The sequence below is a fragment of the Leuciscus leuciscus genome (assembly GCF_965113295.1).
Source record: "Leuciscus leuciscus genome assembly, chromosome: 7".
NCBI lineage: Eukaryota > Metazoa > Chordata > Actinopteri > Cypriniformes > Leuciscidae > Leuciscus > Leuciscus leuciscus.
In genome coordinates this window covers 4,344,351-4,364,207 of record NC_138731.1, presented here as the reverse complement: position 1 = coordinate 4,364,207, position 19,857 = coordinate 4,344,351, and the positions used below count along the sequence as shown (strand labels likewise).

The 19,857-nt window shown below is 41.0% G+C and overlaps 2 protein-coding genes across 2 annotated transcripts in view; one reads left to right on the top strand and one right to left on the bottom strand.

Annotated features, from left to right (window-relative positions):
• LOC309503398 (bactericidal permeability-increasing protein-like) overlaps positions 1 to 10,807 on the top strand; it is a 30,885-nt gene extending 20,078 nt beyond the window's left edge. The window contains exons 4-15 of the mRNA XM_082176215.1: positions 4,550 to 4,708; positions 4,822 to 4,885; positions 4,993 to 5,053; positions 5,473 to 5,564; positions 5,994 to 6,170; positions 6,310 to 6,369; positions 6,616 to 6,783; positions 7,938 to 8,002; positions 9,856 to 9,898; positions 9,993 to 10,053; positions 10,196 to 10,272; positions 10,404 to 10,807. Of these exons, the coding sequence (XP_082032341.1) occupies positions 4,550 to 4,708; positions 4,822 to 4,885; positions 4,993 to 5,053; positions 5,473 to 5,564; positions 5,994 to 6,170; positions 6,310 to 6,369; positions 6,616 to 6,783; positions 7,938 to 8,002; positions 9,856 to 9,898; positions 9,993 to 10,053; positions 10,196 to 10,272; positions 10,404 to 10,454 (1,078 nt within the window). The 3' untranslated portion in view covers positions 10,455 to 10,807. The remainder of the gene's footprint in view (positions 1 to 4,549; positions 4,709 to 4,821; positions 4,886 to 4,992; positions 5,054 to 5,472; positions 5,565 to 5,993; positions 6,171 to 6,309; positions 6,370 to 6,615; positions 6,784 to 7,937; positions 8,003 to 9,855; positions 9,899 to 9,992; positions 10,054 to 10,195; positions 10,273 to 10,403) is intronic.
• Positions 1 to 19,857, bottom strand: part of LOC309503372 (uncharacterized protein) — a 149,730-nt gene that overhangs the window by 101,298 nt on the left and 28,575 nt on the right. The gene's annotated exons all lie outside the window — the stretch shown is intronic.

The window sequence follows — 19,857 nt, the reverse complement described above, 5'->3', positions numbered from 1 at the left end:
TTTCAACATTCAGAGTAAGCCATATCCTTACTTACTGAGAACGTGCTCCGGCACAGAGGAAACATTTGGCAGAAGGGCTGAAGATTTTATGGTCAAAGCACTTGATGGGAAAGTGACAATCCCTCTTCCCCCGCTTATTGAATGTAACGACTTACCTGACAACCGGGCTGAAATTCCCACGCCGAACGCCGCTCTTCATCAACCTCACCTCGTCAAGGTAGCAGAACACATTCCCGAGTTGGACCCTACTGCGGAGATCCTCCTGCTGCTTGGTAGAGATATAATTAGAGTGCACAAGGTAAGGGAGCAAGAAAATGGCCCTCCCAACGCCCCTTTTGCTCAACGTCTTGACCTAGGTTGGGTGGTGGTTGGAGAGGTCTGCCTAGGGAATGCGCACAAGCCAAATGTCAGCATTTACAGGACAACAGTGCTTGATTGTCAACGGCCCTCGCTCCTCCAACCGTGCACAAGTGTTATGCATGTCAGGGATAAGCTTCATGGCAAAGAGCCCAGGAAGAGTGTCTTAGGGCCCAGCAGGGCTAAAGAAGACAGGCTGGGTAAAAATGTATTTGATCGCACCGAACAGGACAACAAGCTGGCACCATCAATTGAGGATGAGACTTTCTTGAACATAATGGACAAAGAAGTCTACAGAAATGATTCACACAGTTGGGTCGCTCCACTACCGTTCAGACAGCCTAGAGAACGTTTGCCTAACAACCGTAGCCAAGCACTCAAACGTTTTGAATCACTTCGACGCAACTTGAGGAGAAAGCCAGAGATGGAACAGCAATATGTGGCATTCATGGGCAAACTGCTGGAAAATGATCATGCTGAGGTGGCACCAGAACTAAGGGAAGATGAAGAGTGTTGGTACTTACCAAGCTTTGCAGTATTTCACCCACAAAAACCAGGTCAAATCAGGGTGGTGTTTGATTCGAGTGCCCAACACTCTGGAATCTCCTTAAATAATGTGCTCTTGACTGGCCCTGATCTTAACAACTCCCTTCTGGGAGTACTCATGAGGTTCCGAATGGAAAAGGTGGCTGTTATGGCAGACATTCAGCAGATGTTTTACTGCTTCCTCGTAGAAGAAAAACACAGGAACTATTTGAGATTTTTATGGTTCAAAAACAATGATTTGGCAAGTGAAGTCGTAGACTACAGGATGAAGGTCCATGTGTTTGGGAACAGCCCGTCTCCAGCAGTGGCAATTTATGGGCTTAGAAGAGCTGTCAGAAAGGGTGCGCAAAGATATGGACAAGACACCGTCAACTTTGTCGAGCGCCACTTTTATGTTGATGATGGTCTTTGTTCTGTCCCTACTGATGCTGAAGCCATTGACTTGCTGCGTAGGACTCAGGCTTCATTGGCTGAGTCCAACCTCAGGCTCCACAAGTTTGCATCAAATAGTCCGGCTGTCTTGGCAGCCTTTCCAAGTGAGGACTGTGTGGCAGCTGGAAAAGAGGTAGACCTCTGTGGGAAGGAGTCGCACATCCAACGCAGCTTAGGCCTCCTGTGGGAGGTAGCAAGGGACACATTCACCTTCTCTGTGTCAACTGACGTAAAACCGTTTACCCGCCGAGGAGTTCTCTCAATGGTGAACAGTGTTTTTGATCCCTTGGGTTTTTTGGCTCCGGTCGTAATCCAAGGAAGAGCCTTTCTCAGAGAGCTGAATTCTGAGGCTTCAGAGTGGGACACTCCATTACCTGAAGATAAACTAGGCAAGTGGGAGGCTTGGCGAAACTCACTTCAAGAGTTGAAGCACTTCCATATATCAAGGATGTACACAGGCATCTCTCTAACCAAGGCCGAACAGATGGAACTCTGTGTGTTCTGTGATGCTTCTACAATGGCCATTGGGGCTGTAGCCTATTTAAAGACCATCCAAGAAGGCATTGTTGACATTGGATTTGTCATGGGGAAGTCTAAACTTGCTCCTCAATCTGAGCCAACCATACCGAGACTTGAACTATGTGCTGCGGTTTTGGCTGTGGAAGTGGCCGAACTGATTCAGGATGAATTGGACTTGAAGCTAGATTCCATTAAGTTCTACACGGATAGCAGAGTGGTCCTTGGATACATTCATAACCAATCCAGACGGTTTTATGTATATGTCCACAATCGAGTTCAGCGTATTCGCCAGACCACAAATCCTGAACAGTGGCACTACGTACGCACAGAGGACAATCCGGCTGATATTGCGTCAAGGTCTGTTCCAGCATCACGTCTCACACAAACAATGTGGTTCAGCGGACCTACCTTTTTGCGTAAGCCTTCCATTCAACCAGAGCCTTTTCAGTCATTCAGCTTAGTCTCACCAGAATTGGATGCAGAGATTCGTCCCGATGTGAAGAGTTATGCCACCCAGCTGCACGAGAAAGGTCTCAGCATAGAGCGTTTTGAGAGGTTTTCCACCTTTGACACACTCCAGCGAGCTGTGGCACTCTTAATTCACATTGCAAGATCTTTCAAGTCCCCTAACATCATGGACAAGTGTAGGGGATGGCATACATGTGAGCTGCCTCGCTCTCCGGATGAGCTTTCCCAAGCTAGAGAAGTCATCATTAGAGCCGTTCAGAGGAAAGCATTTGGAAAGGAATTTGAAGCTCTAGAAAGAGACAAGCCAATTCCTCTAAACAGCTGTCTACGTCGCCTCAACCCTATCTTGCAGAATGACCTCATCTGCATTGGTGGCCGTCTGAAAAACGCAGACGTAGAGATTAAGCAAAAGAACCCTGTAATTCTCCCAAAAGACAACCATGTTTCCTTACTGTTCATCAGACACCATCATACCCAAGTAAAACATCAGGGTCGCCATTTAACAGAAGGCGCTGTGAGAGCTGCAGGACTCTGGATCTTGGGAGGTAAAAGGCTCATTAACTCAACTCTTCACAAATGCGTGACCTGTCGTAGACTCAGAGGTCGGATGCAGGAGCAACTAATGGCAGATTTGCCACCTGAGCGTCTCAAGGCCTGCCCTCCCTTCACGTATGTAGGACTAGATGTCTTCGGACCATGGCACATCACTACCAGACGTACAAGAGGAGTTCAGCCTGAGAGCAAACGGTGGGCCATATTATTCTGTTGTATGAGCTCCAGGGCGGTTCACATTGAGGTGATTGCCTCAATGGACACTTCAAGCTGTGTCAATGCCTTAAGGCGTTTCTTTGCCATAAGAGGACCAGCCAAACAACTGAGGTCAGATTGTGGCACGAATTTCATTGGGGCCTGCAGAGAACTCGGGATGAGCGCAGAACAACCAGACACCACTGTGCAGAGGTACCTACACCAACAAGGATGCTCCTGGGTGTTTAACCCACCTCATGCTTCGCACATGGGTGGTTCATGGGAACGCCTCATTGGAGTGGCTCGAAGGATCCTGGAGTCAATGCTTCTTGAACATGGCACTCGCCTGACTCATGAAGTCTTGTGCACTCTAATGGCAGAGGTGGCAGCAATTATGAATGCAAGGCCTCTGGTTCCAGTTTCAAATGATCCAGAGGATCCATTCATTCTCACACCATCTATGCTGTTAACTCAGAAAGTCGGCACTCCACCTCCTCCAGGAGACTTTACGGACAGAGACCTCCTAACCAAGCAGTGGAGACAAGTACAAGCCTTATCCAACATGTTCTGGCGCCGTTGGAGACAAGTGTACTTGTCAACCTTACAAGGCCGGAAGAAATGGACCAAATCTCACCAAAATCTGCAAGAAGGAGATGTCGTCCTCCTCAAGGACAATCAAGTTGTCCGCAACAGCTGGCCTATGGCGATAGTCACAAAGGCTATTCCTGGAAAAGACGGGAAAGTCCGTAAGGTGGAATTGAAGACCACAGATCAAGGACATTCAAAAAAGTACCTTAGACCAGTGACAGAACTTGTTTTGCTTCTGAGTAGAGACTGATGTTCATCTGTTTAGTTAATACATAACTTGTTTGTGTAGTGACCTCACAGATGTCAGGCGGGGAGTGTGTTGCCATTAAGGCAAAATGTTAGGGACTTTTAATTTGATAGAGACTTTTATTTTGATATGATGTAGACCTGGAGTTTGGGGTTAGAGGTTATTTCCTGTACAGAAGTGAGGAAGCTGACAGAATGTGAGCAGATGTAATCCATTTGTTGTTAGCACTAGAGGCAATGTCGTAAGTACAAAATTCATTTTTATGTTAATAAGTTAATGTTACAATACTGTTTGAAAAGAAAAGACTACACATAGTTATAATATTTATTTACATGTATGTACAGGAATATTTCATTAGACAAGATTTATGTTAAAACAGTCGAACTTTATTTCTTTGTTACAGTTTTCACTCTGTCATGTAAGATGATGTTGAAGCCACAGTAAACAGCAAGAAATCGCTCACTACGACTTGTCGTCATTTTGCATCAGAGTTAGCTGGTTGTATAGCTACAGTTGCTACACTGCAGTGAGGACAACACAAGCATCATATCAAAGTAAAATGTTTTAAATAAGACATTTGTAATGTAAAGGAATGGATTGTTTATAAGATATGTAAAATTATTGTCTTTTGTTCTATGATTGCAGCCATGCTAATTTGCCAGGCTCATTTGATCTGGCTGTGTACAATATCCACATCTACACCCTCCTGCAGTTAGCGGATGATGCTGGCCGTCTCTCCATCACCACTGTTCAGTGTAGTGCTAATGTAGGAGATGTGAATATTCAGTTCCATGGAGGAGCTAGGTAAGTATTAACAAAACATAAAAGACTGATGATACCTGAAGATACACGCATCAGTTGTGAATATCTCTTATGACTACCACTAATGGAGCATTTCTATTCTTTCTATTCTGCAGATTTTTTTTCAAGCCATTTATAAGTGCTTTCAGTGGACAAATATCAGACATGATACGTGAGAAGGTCATTTTATCAAAACAAATTAGCCAACACTATTATCTGCTGCTGGTGATATTTCTCATTATGTCTCAATCATTGTCATTATTATTATTTTTATTTAATTTTTTTAGATTTGCCCGGCAATTCAACAAGCAATAAATGGATCAGAGGAAACTCTACAGGAAATACCTGGTACTGGCACAAAAATGTCTGAAAATGATATATTATATATAGATCACATAGATTTATAGTTAAAAGAAGACATATTATGCATTAAGAAAACTATTTTTAGGACTAATCTTTTTTTATTTCTTTTTTTGCATTGTGACATTATTTTCCATAATCATTACGATAAATGTGATTAATTGTTATTCAAAAATCATTAAAAAGGCCTTATTTTCTTTAATTTGCTGTGAACATTTTTGTGAGATTCACCCTACTGTGGGTTATTTTGGCCGTATTATTGAGCTATTGCTACTTAATGACATTAATGTTGTTGACGTGATTGTAAATACAAAATCCTTGGAAAACTACTTAGAAAACTACAGAACGCATTACATTCCTCTTCATTAGATGACTACAGTAATCACGCTCAAATTAATTCTTTCTAGTTAACATACCTGTGGATCAGTATATATCTCTGAGCATCCCTCTCACATCCTCCCCGGCTGTGACACATCAAAGCTTTGAGTTAGATATTAAGGTAAGGATTTTTAAATCAGCATTTATAATACTGATTAAAGCCAGGAATACACTGTGCGATTTCAGCATTTATTTAGTTAAAAACCAACTCTCACTGTACGAGTAAATCGCATTAGATGTAAAGCCAAAGCTCACGATCTATACAGTCCGATAGTGGAGCTGAGACTTAAAATATCCATTTCGCCATGGTTTAACTTCTGTTTTCAGGCAGGCGCAGTGAAGGGAAAAGGCACTGAGTTTAGGGCAATCGGTTCGTAGCTCTGCTTCAACTGTGCGATACCCTCACAAGAGGAGACCAAAAGTTCTAACATCAGTAATTAACCTGAGCATCTGATTGCCGGTCGGGAGAGGTTAATCGCCTCTGGTTTCCCGCTGTTTGGAATTTTTACCGTAACCTGCCAATGACGTTTGGTTGTTGTTCCTGTGACAGGGTGAGTTTTACAGCCGCAGTTCTCCGTCTGAACCGCCTTTCTCTGCAAGCGTGTTTGACGTGCCGTATGCAGAAAACTACATGCTTTCAGTGGCTGCCTCTGAGTTCTTAGTGAATTCAGCAGCGTATGCATTCCTCAGCTCTGGGGCTCTTCAAATCAACATCACAGATGACATGGTGAGGAAGTAAAAAAAATAAAATAATACTTTTACCATCTCCAATGAATGAAACTACTTATAGACTTACAAGGAATCATGTCCTCTTATATATTTTAAATATAGATTTAGCTATCACTCATTCTTCTCATTTAATGTAGATACCAAAGAGTTTTCCAATTCATCTGAACACCAGTCAGTTTGGTGCCTTCGTTCAACAGGTCAGTGTATGTACAGGTCGTGACTTTGTAAGGAAAACAATAAAAAAATAAAAAAAATCTTATGTTTAATGTCAACCAGTAAATAACTAGAGAATATGACTACGTTTGCATATACTGATGTAACACCAGTCACGAATCTCATGTGTATTTACATGTCTAAAATGTGTCTGTTCCATGTTCTATAGTTTTCAAGTAAAATTGTTATCAAGATGAATAATGTGCTCTGTTTACAAATTATTTGTTCAGCTACGCACACTGTATCCCAACATGGAGATGCAGGTGCTGTTATACGCCAGCGAGACGCCACTATTCTCCTTCAGTTCAGGGGTGATAGACATTCATGTGCCGGCTACAGCAAAGTTCTCCGCTGTTAAACCTGATGGTACGCTGGTGCCTCTCTTCAGACTGGATGTGGTGAGTACACAAATTATGAACAAAAACATAGTATAAAAAATGGGAAGAGGAACCCCATATGAAAAAAACATGCATGGTTCATATATAGCAACCATATATCTTCCTTACTTAAATCAGCCAGAATTACCTTCTGTGTTTCATATAAGGCCAATATATGTCCTAAACAAAATCAGACCGATTATGGCCCATTTCATACTAAATAGCACACATATAACTTATAGGGGATTTTTGCGTCATATATGAATACTGTTAAAAGACTTATATGAGTTTTACATGACAAAAGTATGCAAATGTGTATGGTATTAGTAGAAATATATAAAATTCATATATAAATCATTTAAAGTTCTTATATTGAATCATATGCTATTCAAATTAAAGTCATATAGAATTTATACACATTTTGTGTCATTTGTTTATGTGTTTCATACAGATTTCATGTTTTGATGACCAACATCTGATTTTTAGGGATACTCCACTTTAAAATGAGAATTCTGTCATCATATACTCACCCTCATGTTGTTTCAATCCTGTATGAATTTCTTTCTTCTGCTGAACAGAAAGGAAGATATTTAGAAGAATGTCAGTAACCAGACAGTTTCTGGTCTCATTGACATCCATAGTATATTTTTTTCCTACTATGGAAGTCAATGGGACCAGAAACTGTCTTAGGACAAGCATGAGTGAAGCACAGCCTTATACTGATTGGTAAACTGCACTGTGTTTTATACACGTCCATGCTGGACATTCATATTAAATTAGCATTATTTTCCTATGTTTTTACATCATGAAAATCTATATGGCTTCAGTTGTATGTAGGACATATATGACATAATATGATTAAAAATATACTAATATTATACAATTTATATATGTGGTTTTTGCAGCATATATGTCCCTTACAATATTCTGTTGGAACATATAAGAATCACGGGAGTTTTTAGCAAACCTTTTCCATATGGGACTCTCACACTTTAACAGTAAAGGCTTTCAAAATTGCACAAAACATGTTGGCAAGACCTTCTATAAGCTGTAATGTCGAAACTGCAAACAGTGATATAGAACCATGTGTTCACCAAATTTATCAATTAATCAAAAAGGAAACAGCAATTCAGCTTAGAATGAACTTCAGTGTTCTTCTCTCACTCCACCTGCAGGACGGCAGCTTCAGTGGAAGTGCTCGGATTGACAAAAACCTGACTGGAGCTTTCCAAATGAAAAAGTGAGTTTCATTGATATTTGTCCAGTTAAAGACGCAGTCAAATGAGCTTCATTTTTTGTTGTGTTTTCATTTCAATCATGCATTGCAGTTTTTGGTAACGCTTTAGATTACAGCCCGAAAGGAAAGTACTGTGTAAGTAAAACAAATTTACAGCGTACCTTTCTGTAATTATAACGTCTCTAAAGTACGTAAGTGTAGGTATAGGGGAACAATATGTAAAGTTTGGGGAATAAAGGGGTAACAACTTGGAAAATTAACAAATTATTTCTACTGTAATTATTTTAGAACTAAGGGGCACTTATTCTTCTATTATGGTACAACAACCTTACATTTGGGAGCAATTTATTAAGTACATACTGCATAGCTTTTTGTTATAATAGTGTACTAATATATAAAGGCTTTTTAAATTACGGGGTACATAGTGTTTTGATAGCAAAAGTGCACTGATTAAAGGTATAGCGGAGGATTTTCTTTTTCCGGGTGGATCATCAAGACTATTGGTCCTCCTAATTGTCAATCATTCTGGTGATATGTTTACGTAAGGTCGTCATACGTGCTCGTCCTTTCTGCGCATGCGCACTTTCAGGTGTATATGTGTGGTATGGTTTCAGCCATTTATTGAAGCTCGCCGTTCTCACCAGGTTTTTTCAAAATGTCTGAGGGTCGCAAGAGAAAAAGTGTCTACGAATTGTATGACAAGAAGAGAAAGGCCTCTGAAGAAAGAAACAAGACCAGAGTGTTTTTGGGAGAATATTTCACACGCTGGCGTGCGCTAAAAGCACAGGTTGGGCTTCCCTCTGATGCCTCAGTCGCGAAGTTTCTACTCGACAGGTAAAGCTTGGCATGCTATTTGGAGAAATCCATTTAAAATCACTGCTAGTAAAAGTTAATGTAAGCTATGATTAGCGATGCTAGCCGTCTCTCGTGCACACGTTTAATAGGCGTTCCCTCTCGGGAGCAGGTAGAGAGGGCGGTTCTTTTCTAAAATTCGGGAAAATCCTCCACTATACCTTTAGGTTTTGGCTTCTGTGTTTCAAGGCAAGTAAAACTAAACCTATTTCAACTTTTGCTTAAATACTGGGTAAATATACTCTTGTTCCATGTAGTTACAGGATAAGTGTGACATTGCGGGCTGTAAATTAAAACACGTACAGTACTTTCTGGGCTGTAATCTAAAGCGTTACCCAGTTTGTTTGTTTTATTTTTATTTTATTTTATAAAGTTCCCTGAGGTCCACTTATAATGTATTATGGGAGGAAATTATATTTCAGAAATAATTGGATAATAATTAAATATGAAATAAGTCTTACACAACGGACCCTTTATGCAGACTGTGATTATGCGTTTTCATCGCAAGTGTAGTAATTTTTTCACTTGTTTTTTTTTCATTCTATGTATATATATATATATATATATATATATATATATATATATATGATATCATCCAGTGCTGGGAATGATGCAGTATATTTTAACATGGTAACTGGATAACCCTTATTTCAATTTTTTTTCTCTCGATTAGAATGCTAGACATTTAATTAAATTCAGCATGATAACTATTACAGCTGCCATTATTAAATAATCTGCGCTGATCAGCAGTCTTGCACTGGTGTATTCATCTCTATTACATAATAAAGTACAAAATGAGTCGATGAGCTTTGACAGCTTGCTTTCAGCAAAAGCTCAAACTTAAACTATGGTTTTGTAGCAAAACAACCTCTTATATGTCAAAATTGTATTTCTTAATGCATGAATCCTTTAAGAAAGCCCAAGATATCTAAAAAAAAAATTATTAAAAAAGTGTATGTTTTCTGAAACTCTACATCATCTTTTGCCCTGAATGCTGCATCAAGTTTAACGCTGACTCTCGGATCATCTGAGATTGGTGATTTTAAGGTGAGACCAGACAGTGATGATTCATGTCAAATATTCACTTTGGTAGATCAGCATTATAAGATGTTTTATCTTTGTCTAATCATTCAATGTACAGACTGACACACTCGAGCAAATGGCAGTGATGGCAGTGGAGTCTGTACTTCAAAAACAAAATGGTAAAACATCTCTTAATGATATTGCATTTATTACAAACTTGCAACCAAAACAGCAACTTCTGAAAACTATAGACTTTGCAAAACTGTTTTTTAGAAAGTCTGGGAACTGATAATTAACGCCTTTTTCCACTTTGTATTTTAGCGGCCCTGAAGGCTGGTTTTCCCTTACCCACACTGAAAGGCTTTAGTTTGATCAATTCTCAATTGCTTATAAAAAATGTGAGTACTATTAAATGTTAAACTATTGAATGTTTGTATTCTGAAATGTATGGGGTTTGGATTTCGTTTGATATTGCAAAATGGTTGGAAAACACAGTGATACAGTCTGAATTTGTTTGTGGCTTTTTCAGGGCTTTGTGGCCATTTTTACTGATGTCCAGGACTCTCTGACGGGCCTCTGAGCTCCACACATGACCTGCACAAAATAACTAATAACTGTACAACTGCAGAATTGTTTTCAGTGTAAAAATTTTATAATCATTACTTGAAATGTCCATTTATACAAGTTGATCAAATTTGACCATGTTATTTTTCCACATAATATTATGTACAAACTTTTTTGCCACCCATCCATGCAAAATACTCTACAGGCTATTTTCTACAGTTTACAGTGAAAAAAAATAAAAATAAAAATAAAAATACATAGTTCCTTCATTGGAGTTAATTTGCGTAAATAATCTGGCTTGCATGGAAGGCTGGCGTCTTTTAGCTATGAGCTAGAGTTTGTGTGAAAGCTTATAAAAAAATATATAATTGTAGCAGAGCGGGCGTGGTTGACTCAAATTGATATAATTTCCGACTATGCCACCTGGGGTATTTCACCCCGAGAATTTAACACAACCTCTAAACACAGGCACACACAGGTTCTAATCACTGTTGGAATCAGAGACATAGGTAATGAAAAAGATTTTATTAATTATTAAAAGACATAATGATTATAAAAGGAGTTGACCAGCAATCACTCTCATCTATTTGCTTAATTCTATCGTTAGCAGCAGAGGAACCTGGGCTTACCCACAGGGGCAGTCTCAAGATATCACCCTTATGAAAATTACTCTATTCGCAGTGCACACACACACTAGCACACACTCAACGACTCATGTCAGAGAAGACCACGACACACAGTGAAGACGTCACCACCTAAATGGTCACTCGCCTGCCCCCGGGTGCCCAGGCCCTGCTAACAAACAAAAGAAAAAAAGACATTATCAACCAGTGATATGCAAAAAGAACAAAATGACATAACCATAAGTCACCAATACAATAATCAAACCAAAATAAACATACACATTCAAAAAGAAAAATCAATAAAAAAAATAAACATAAGACAAACAAAAAACCTCAAAACATATCACTGAAAACAGAATTTACTGGAAACAGTGCACTGGAACAGTCCACTCGAGACAGTTCACTCAAGACGATTCACTCGAGACAGTTCCCTCGAGACGGTTCACTCGAAACAGTTCCCTCGAGACGGTTCACTCGAAACAGAACACTCAAGACAGTTCACTCGAAACGGAACACTCAAAACAGTTCACTCGAAACAGAACACTCGGGTCAGTTCACTTGAAAGAGTTCACTTAAAACAGAACAGTTGAAAGAGTTAAAACAGAACAGCAGCCGATGAGGAGCAGAGCAAACAGCACTTTACGATGAAGCACAGGGCTGATAATTCTCATGCAGGACGCCGCTACTGTCCTTATCGCGTGCCTAAAAACAAAACGAAAAGGTGTTACACTGCAATTCCTTTTCCCTTGGCTTCACGCTCAAGCAGTATACTCACAACAAAACATGCTGTCCCGGGATTACTATCCCCGAACTATGCGGTGGATGGAGCCAGATGTCTCCGACAAAACTCGTTGGCAGAAAGCGCAGATAGATCTTACACTACGTTAAGCATACAGATTAGTCAGATTACCCGCTCAGCCAAAGCAAAACTTCATTTACAAAACACCGTCGCATACAAATGCTTCCCTTACCTGTCTCAAATGTCCATACTGAACTCTCCAGAAAGCACACAGACTGGAAAACAGCACCGACAGTGAATAAGCAGCTTCAGCGATCTTTTACGAGCAACACCTGACACTGCACTCCAGCAAAAAGCAGCAGGGTGCCTGGGTGACGTCACGGCCCCGGATAGTGACGCACACTAAGGAACCGGAAATCCATGCTTTTATACGCACCGGACACCAGGCCATTGGCCAAACCATAACGAGTAGAAGGGGTCATAACCCTTCCTGCTACAATCTTCCCCTCCCTTTTTGCATCGGCGCCCCGACGATGGACTCAATACGGAGCCACCAACACCACTCATGACCAGGGCCTAAACAAGATACCAGCAATGGTTACCTCAGAGCTGACTGTGACCCTGCTTCCCAACTCTCCTACTGTTCGAGGGAGATGGTACACGTTCCCATGCCAACCAGCTCCCACTCGGCCTATCCGCCGAGGGGCGACCACCCTGGGAGCTAGAAGACACCATACTAAAAATCACATTACAGGTGCCATCATCTAAACAGCACCTCATGCCTAATAATAAAACAATGAACTTCAAGGGTTAAGGACAGAACGAAAAGAACAGAGCCATATTACCAATCCCAAATAACCAATATAAGGAATTAAGCCCGTAAACAGTCTGCAGCTACAACCACTGACACGACTAAAATCTGTCCAGGCCCCATAGTTCAAAAGGTTTACAAATACAACTCTCAGTAACAGTAAATAGAGATAGTGTCGATCACGCACGGTACTTAAAATCCGTCTATCTATATGACAAGATGGGGACATGACAACACTAAACGGGACATATTACAAGACCCGAACCGGCCACTTGCCTACCCGTGCATTGACTCAACACAGAGCTCGTGTCGGTCACGCACGGTACTAAAAATACACCTATCTATATGACAAGATAGGGCAGGCTGCACACCCCCAGTTGAGGATGAAACAAGCGAAAGCAGAGGGCGGTGGGAAACGCACTCTGAGGGGCCTATAAGGACACGGGAGAACTCCAATATGGACTCCCCCTCCCGCCTCAGGGCAATAACAAATCTCCTCTCGGGCTTCCCCCTCCAGGTCGTCGAATAAAAAAGAAAGCTTGTTCAGCGATCCCCATATACCACACTCTCGAGGCACAAAAACCAATCGTTCCGGTACACTAGCACCAGAAGGTTGGGGCACTACAGGTGGAGCAGTAGAGGCACCAGGCAAGGCTGCATCATACCCGGGTACACCAGCTACTGGCGCCTGTAGCTGCTGAATCCCGGCACTATCAGCTCTTAACTGAACTACCAACTCCCGCAACTCCTGTACATCCTCCATTTCGAACGAAATTAAGTAAACTTACCACCCCGGAGAAGGAGCCACCTGCCCTTACACCAAGCTGCTGTTCTGTTTCCAAAAAAAATTAAGAAAAAAAAATCAAAACCATAAAGACAATACAAACACACCGAAAACCTATTGTCTCTGACCCAATCTGGTGAAAACCCTGCCGACCTACGCCAAAATGTAGCAGAGCGGGCGTGGTTGACTCAAATTGATATAATTTCCGACTATGCCACCTGGGGAATTTCACCCCAAGAATTTAACACAACCTCTAAACACAGGCACACACAGGTTCTAATCACTGTTGGAATCAGAGACATAGGTAATGAAAAAGATTTTATTAATTATTAAAAGACATAATGATTATAAAAGGCGTTGACCAGCAATCACTCTCATCTATTTGCTTAATTCTATCGTTGGCAGAAGGGCGCCTGGGTGACGTCATGGCCCCGGATAGTGACGCACACTAAGGAACCGGAAATCCATGCTTTTATACGCACCGGACGCCAGGCCATTGGCCAAACCATAACGAGTAGAAGGGGTCATAACCCTTCCTGCTACATAATCATAAGCAATCCAACATTCATGTTATTTCACTACACCATTAAAGGTTTTGAAGCCTTTTGGATATGACCAAGGCGCTATACAGTATATGTATAGTTTGTATATCAGTCCGATAATTATATATATACTGTGTGTGTGTGTAGTACTCCTGAAAAGAAGTATAGAGAGTTATAGAAAGAACAACTCTAATGTGTATTTCCCATGAGTGAAGCACATCACGGGTGCACTCACAAAGCGTGAGATGACGTCAGCACGCAGGTAGGCCTACCTTTAAGGTGAGTCAGCGAAAGTGGCCCTCCAAAAGCAGAACTGGACACCTCTGTTTTAAAAAGAGCCTGGAAGAGAGCCGGCGTGTTGGACAGGCCAAAGGGCAGTCCTTGGTATTCAAGGTGCCTTGTGGGAGTGTAAATGCTCATTTAGAGGGTCATAATTTTGTTCAGGGGTCTACTAGAATACGTTTACATTTACATTTACGCATTTGGCAGACGCTTTTATCCAAAGTGACTTACATTGCATTATCCTATACATTTATACATAGGTATGTGCAATCCCCTGGGATCAAACCCACAACCTTGCGTTGTTAACGCAATGCTCTTACCACTGAGCTACAGGAAAGCTCAGTTTACATGATTTAATGTTCACAAAACTAAATTGTTGCAGTACCTGTTTTCACTTTAAGTTTTGATTTCTTAAAAAACCCGCCTTCCAAAAAGCCCAGTCTGCTCTCATTGGTCAGCCGGCTCCAGTCTGTTGTCATTGGTCTCCTGCTTAGAGCGTGTTTCGGAAATGTAACATCCCTTACATAACCTGTGAGTCCAGAGGTGCTGTAAATACTGCTCATGCTAATTATGGTATATTAGTTTGAGTCCGATAATGACAGAACAATAAACTGATCGACCCAAACCACCTTCCCAAGCATGACTTGTGCAGGACATTTGTAGGGAGCGTGAGTGACCATACTCTGCTTCTGGCCCTTTCTCCACCTGTCTTTCGACGACCATCTCAATAGAAGTGCCAGCATGTCCTGAGGGTGAGACTGGCATCAAGAAGGAAAGTCCTTGGTTTAGGGAGTTCCACAAGCTGTAGTCTCATGAAACACAGAAATGTAAGGATGCTGCAAGTAATTCTGGTCATTTTGTGTCCTCAAATGTCATCTCTTTTGCATCAGACACGATACAGTGGATAGTTGCTGGACCTCATGCTGTAGTTTAACAGGGTTTCTTTTAGAAATAATGTAAAGTAAATAACACATCATCTTTACAATCAGAGATTAGACACTAGATGAGATCAGTGAATCAGACCACATATTATCATATTATTATGAACTTCAAATGAACCTTTCAACATACATATACAATTCAAATATGGAACAGAAGCTCAAGGACGTCGAGACGCTGAGGGAACACTATACCCACAACGCCATAATAATCAATGCCTGTCAGAGTGAAATCATTGTGCACGCTAAGATACAAGCACCCTAGACCCTGGAGTGGAGCCTAGATCCAAGTTATAAAACCTCACAAATGTATGCAGTGAGGACCAGCCTGCCACATCACAAATGTCATGAAGGGAGACACCCGACAATAAAGCTTTTGAAGCAGCCATACTCCTGGTAGAATGGGCCCGAACAGCCATAGATGAAGTCTGACCAGCCGCTTCATAAGTAAGTGTGATAGCCTCAACCACCCACTTGCTCATTCTCTGCTTAGATGCAGTGTACCCTTTTCTAGGTGACCTGAAACAGAGAAAGAGTTGATCTGACTTTCGCCACAGGACAGCTCTGTGGACATAAGCATCCAAAGCCCTACCAGGGCATAGTAGATTAAGTTTTTCCTGATCTGATGATAAGAAAGGTGGAGGACAGAAGGCCTGCAGCATAATGGGACCTGCAACATTAGTTGGGACCTTAGGGACATAACCCGGCCTAGGGTGAAGGAATACCAGGTGCAAATTCTAGGCATGAAGGAGCAACCGATAAGGCTTGTAAGTCTCTAATTCTTTTGATAGAAGAAATAGCAAGGAGAACGTTTTTAATGTAAGGAACTTTTTTGATAGGAAACCTCTTCAATAGGCTCGAAGGGAGCCAAAGCCAGGCCTTCAAGCAAAAAGGCCAAATCCCAAGCCAATGCTCTTGTGCGCAGTGAAGGCCTCAGCCCCAGAGTGCCATGAAGTGCCTTGGAAGTGCCAAGTGCCATGAGAGATTAAATACATAGGCTATTTTAGAGCTAGTGCACAGATCCATTACTGTTTTCATGATACTGTCTGTCACACTGTCACATGCGTTTTAGTCTTAAGACATAACCGACTGTGTTAAAGCTACAATATGCAAGAATTTTTGGCCTCTGGAGGGCGCTACATTCCAAACAACAACAACGGCGTAGCTTGATGACGATGTGAAGGAGCGTGGAATGATGGGAACTGTCGTTTTAAACTCCACCGTGGATGTAAATCAGTCAGACGGGAATCTAAAATCATGTTCATGGATGAGGCTAAGTTCTTTTTTTATAATGACATGCTTTTTGTGGCGAGGGGGGGTTCAGCGCGGTCTGTAATGGGAGAGAGAAGAGACGAGCAAGTAGGTCAAGTGCAAATGACGAACACCTGTGTTTTATTGCAGTGATCCGCGTGGAGAGACCGCTTATAAGCCGCGCGCTGGAACGAGAGAGAGACTGAAGAGAAAATTGGACGCAGAGAAAGAAAACCGGTGGATCCGAGCTCTCATTTTTGAACTGTTTTGTGCCGTCGCGGTTGCCACGGTGAATGCGCGTTGTGCACGACTTTTGTTTGTTTTGCTTTATTTTAATAAAGTACGAGTCCCAGTCACGCCGACCCCTGTCTTCTTCCTTCCTGACTCTTGAACCTCATCACACTTTTATTTCATTAAAATGAATTAACCGCAAGAAAAGTAAGGTTTAATACTACATTGGTTATCATAGATGTTACTGTATGTCGAATTCATTGTTGTGATAACGCGGGGCAGTTTTACGTGTTCTAAACAATTGTTGTAAAAGTACATTCGAACATACCCACATCATTTGCCAAAATACTGATTAATATTTATGTATAACACATGCTATATTTATTTACATGGCCATAAACACCAGACGTGATAAACAATGTCAATAAACTAAACAGAAATCTAAAGCAATAATACTTCCCTTACATACCGAATGCTACATTAGGAAATATAAAATTAAGCATAACGTTACTTTGTTGACAGAACCAGCTGCAATCGGTAAAGAATAATTATGTTCCATAATGACTGCAAGAAACAAGCTACGTGTGTTGCTTGATAGACGCTACAACTACAACTTCCGCATTTGTCCAGGACTCCACGCAGTACGAGCGGAAACCGAGGGTAACGCGGATATGACGCAATTGACTGGCGACTCCCAGCTCCCCCCTGCTCTAACGCCCCGTTTCCTTGGTTAAAATCGCAATTTTCTCACGATTTAAAAATAGTTGGAAACATTTGGGATATTGTAAGTAATCAACTTAACAAAATATATAACACTGGCCTTGAGATTATGGGATATTTTAATGCAAAATTCTTGCATATTGTACCTTTAACGCGTATACTAACCAAGACCGACATTTTTTACACAATTTTGCGTGTCTTTTTCCTGTTAAAGCGATATAATCCGCGAAAAATAACTTTTGTTACTCGCGAGCTGTTTTTGAGGCGGCTTTACTGTATGTATGCAGGCAGAGAAAACCATCTCTCTGAGAGTGCGCGAGTACTGGATAGGTAAAATCGCTTGAATGTTTAAACTGATAAGATTTAAAAAGAAGTGTAAATTATAAACTTTAGTTATGATGCAATGCTGGCCCGATAATTCCGCCATGTCCCAACTCCTAAACGTGAGAGTCTAGTATTGCAGCGCTTGACGCTTGCTTTGAGCAACCCATTTTGAGAGACAGAGAGAGAGAAATTTCCCGCATTATAAGTGGGAGACCTACAGGAATTATTAAAGGGGTGGTATAATGCCCCTTTTTACAATATGTTTGTTCAGGAAAAATGTTAGTTCAGGAAAAATGGCGGTAGCGGCAGCAGGTAGCAGGAGCTTGGCAGGCGCTGATTTTCCACCTACCCTAAAGACATCTGGGAAGCTGCCTTATATAAGAACTGCCGTAACAATCTGGACTTTGTGGCCATTGACAAAAGATATCAATGCCCGGGTCTTAAGTGTGCTAATTGTGTTGCTTTACTTGATGGCTCTCACCACTACGCAAATGTTTGGGAGCTGGGTAGCTGCTCGTGAACGCTCAACCTTACTTGGCGGTGTGCCAAAGACGCTCGCTGCTCCCCTGGACTCGTGGAGCCAGTATCTAATCTACTCTAACGTACTGGACGGTGGGCGAGCCGTTTGCCCGGATGATCACCGCGGTCAGCTACGCGCACGGAGAGTGGCTCGTCACGCAAAACTTCAGCGAGAAAATGCGACGATTCTTTGCATTTTGCTACTACTATGCGGGGATGTTCATGCAAATCCTGGCCCTATGGTATTACAACATTCACCGCAGCTGAATACATCCACGGCAACACCAGTGACCTCCATGCTACAAGGTAACATCTTAGCATGTTGTGCGTCCAGAACTGCAGAACTCAGCTCGCTGCAGACTATTGTCACCTCCAAACAACGAAACACTAAACTTTTTCGAACAGTTAATCATGCATCGGTACTATGGAATCCTAAAACAAAACCGAAAGGAATATTTGGCGGACATATAAATATACGTAGTGTGATTTCAAAAACGGAACAGTTGGAACATTTACTTTTGGACTCAAATCTTGATTACCTGTGTCTTACAGAGACTTGGTTAACTTCCATGACTCCTTTATCCGTGTTTACAATTCCTGGATACAATGTTTACAGACGGGACAGAGGGAAGGGGAAAGGAGGCGGAGTCTTAATCTACGTGAAAGACAGCATCGATAGTCATCAAATAGACATTCCAGTGCAAACCTTGGAGTGCGTCAGTGTTACTATAACCCTTTCAGCACAAATGTCATTCATTTTACTTGCTGTATATCGACCACCAAATGCAACAAATGAATTTTATCTTGGCTTAGCTGAAATACTTAAAAAATATGAAAGAAAATAAACTGTTAATGGGTGATCTGAATATAAGCTGGCTTGATAAAATACGAAAGAAATAACTTAAGGATATCACAAACTCGGTACAAATGACTCAAATGATAAACAAGCCAACTAGACTAACAAAAAACTCCCAAACTTTGACTGATCTCATATTTACAAATAAACCAGATAGGGTTACCAAAACATACAATTTAATAACAGGTTTGTCAGATCACAACCTTACTCTAGTTGCTAGAAAAATAAATAAATCCAGGTACACGGACAAACAGCAAATAAAAAATTTAAATTAAATTCTCCATATTCCTAGGAGAAATCAAATTGCACTGATGAATGATTTAAATGAAATAGATTGGGAGTGTAAAGTTGACAGTAAAGGCTGTGAGTATACATGCAATAATATTACTTTAACTTTACATGAGACCGTTACCAAATATACAGAATTAAAGAGAAACAAAACGAATACAAAGAAATTGCCATGGCTTGGTAGCTCTCTTTGGGATCTAATGAAGCAGAGAGACCTGGCACTTAAAACCTTTCTTAAATTAAAATTGACCACTGATCATTATGTATATAAAAGTCTAAGGAACAAAGTTACCACACAGCTTAGAAAAGCCAAGGCAAACTTTTATTTAAATTTGATTAAAGATGCAAAAGGCAATAGTAAACTTCTTTGGAAAAGTATGGATAAATGGTAACACTTTAGAATAATGGTCCATAGTTAACAAGTAGCTATGCAGGAAGTAATAGGTAGTACTGCAATAACACCGAACTTAATACTATTAACTAATATGGAAGCAATATTAACTAAGCAGTA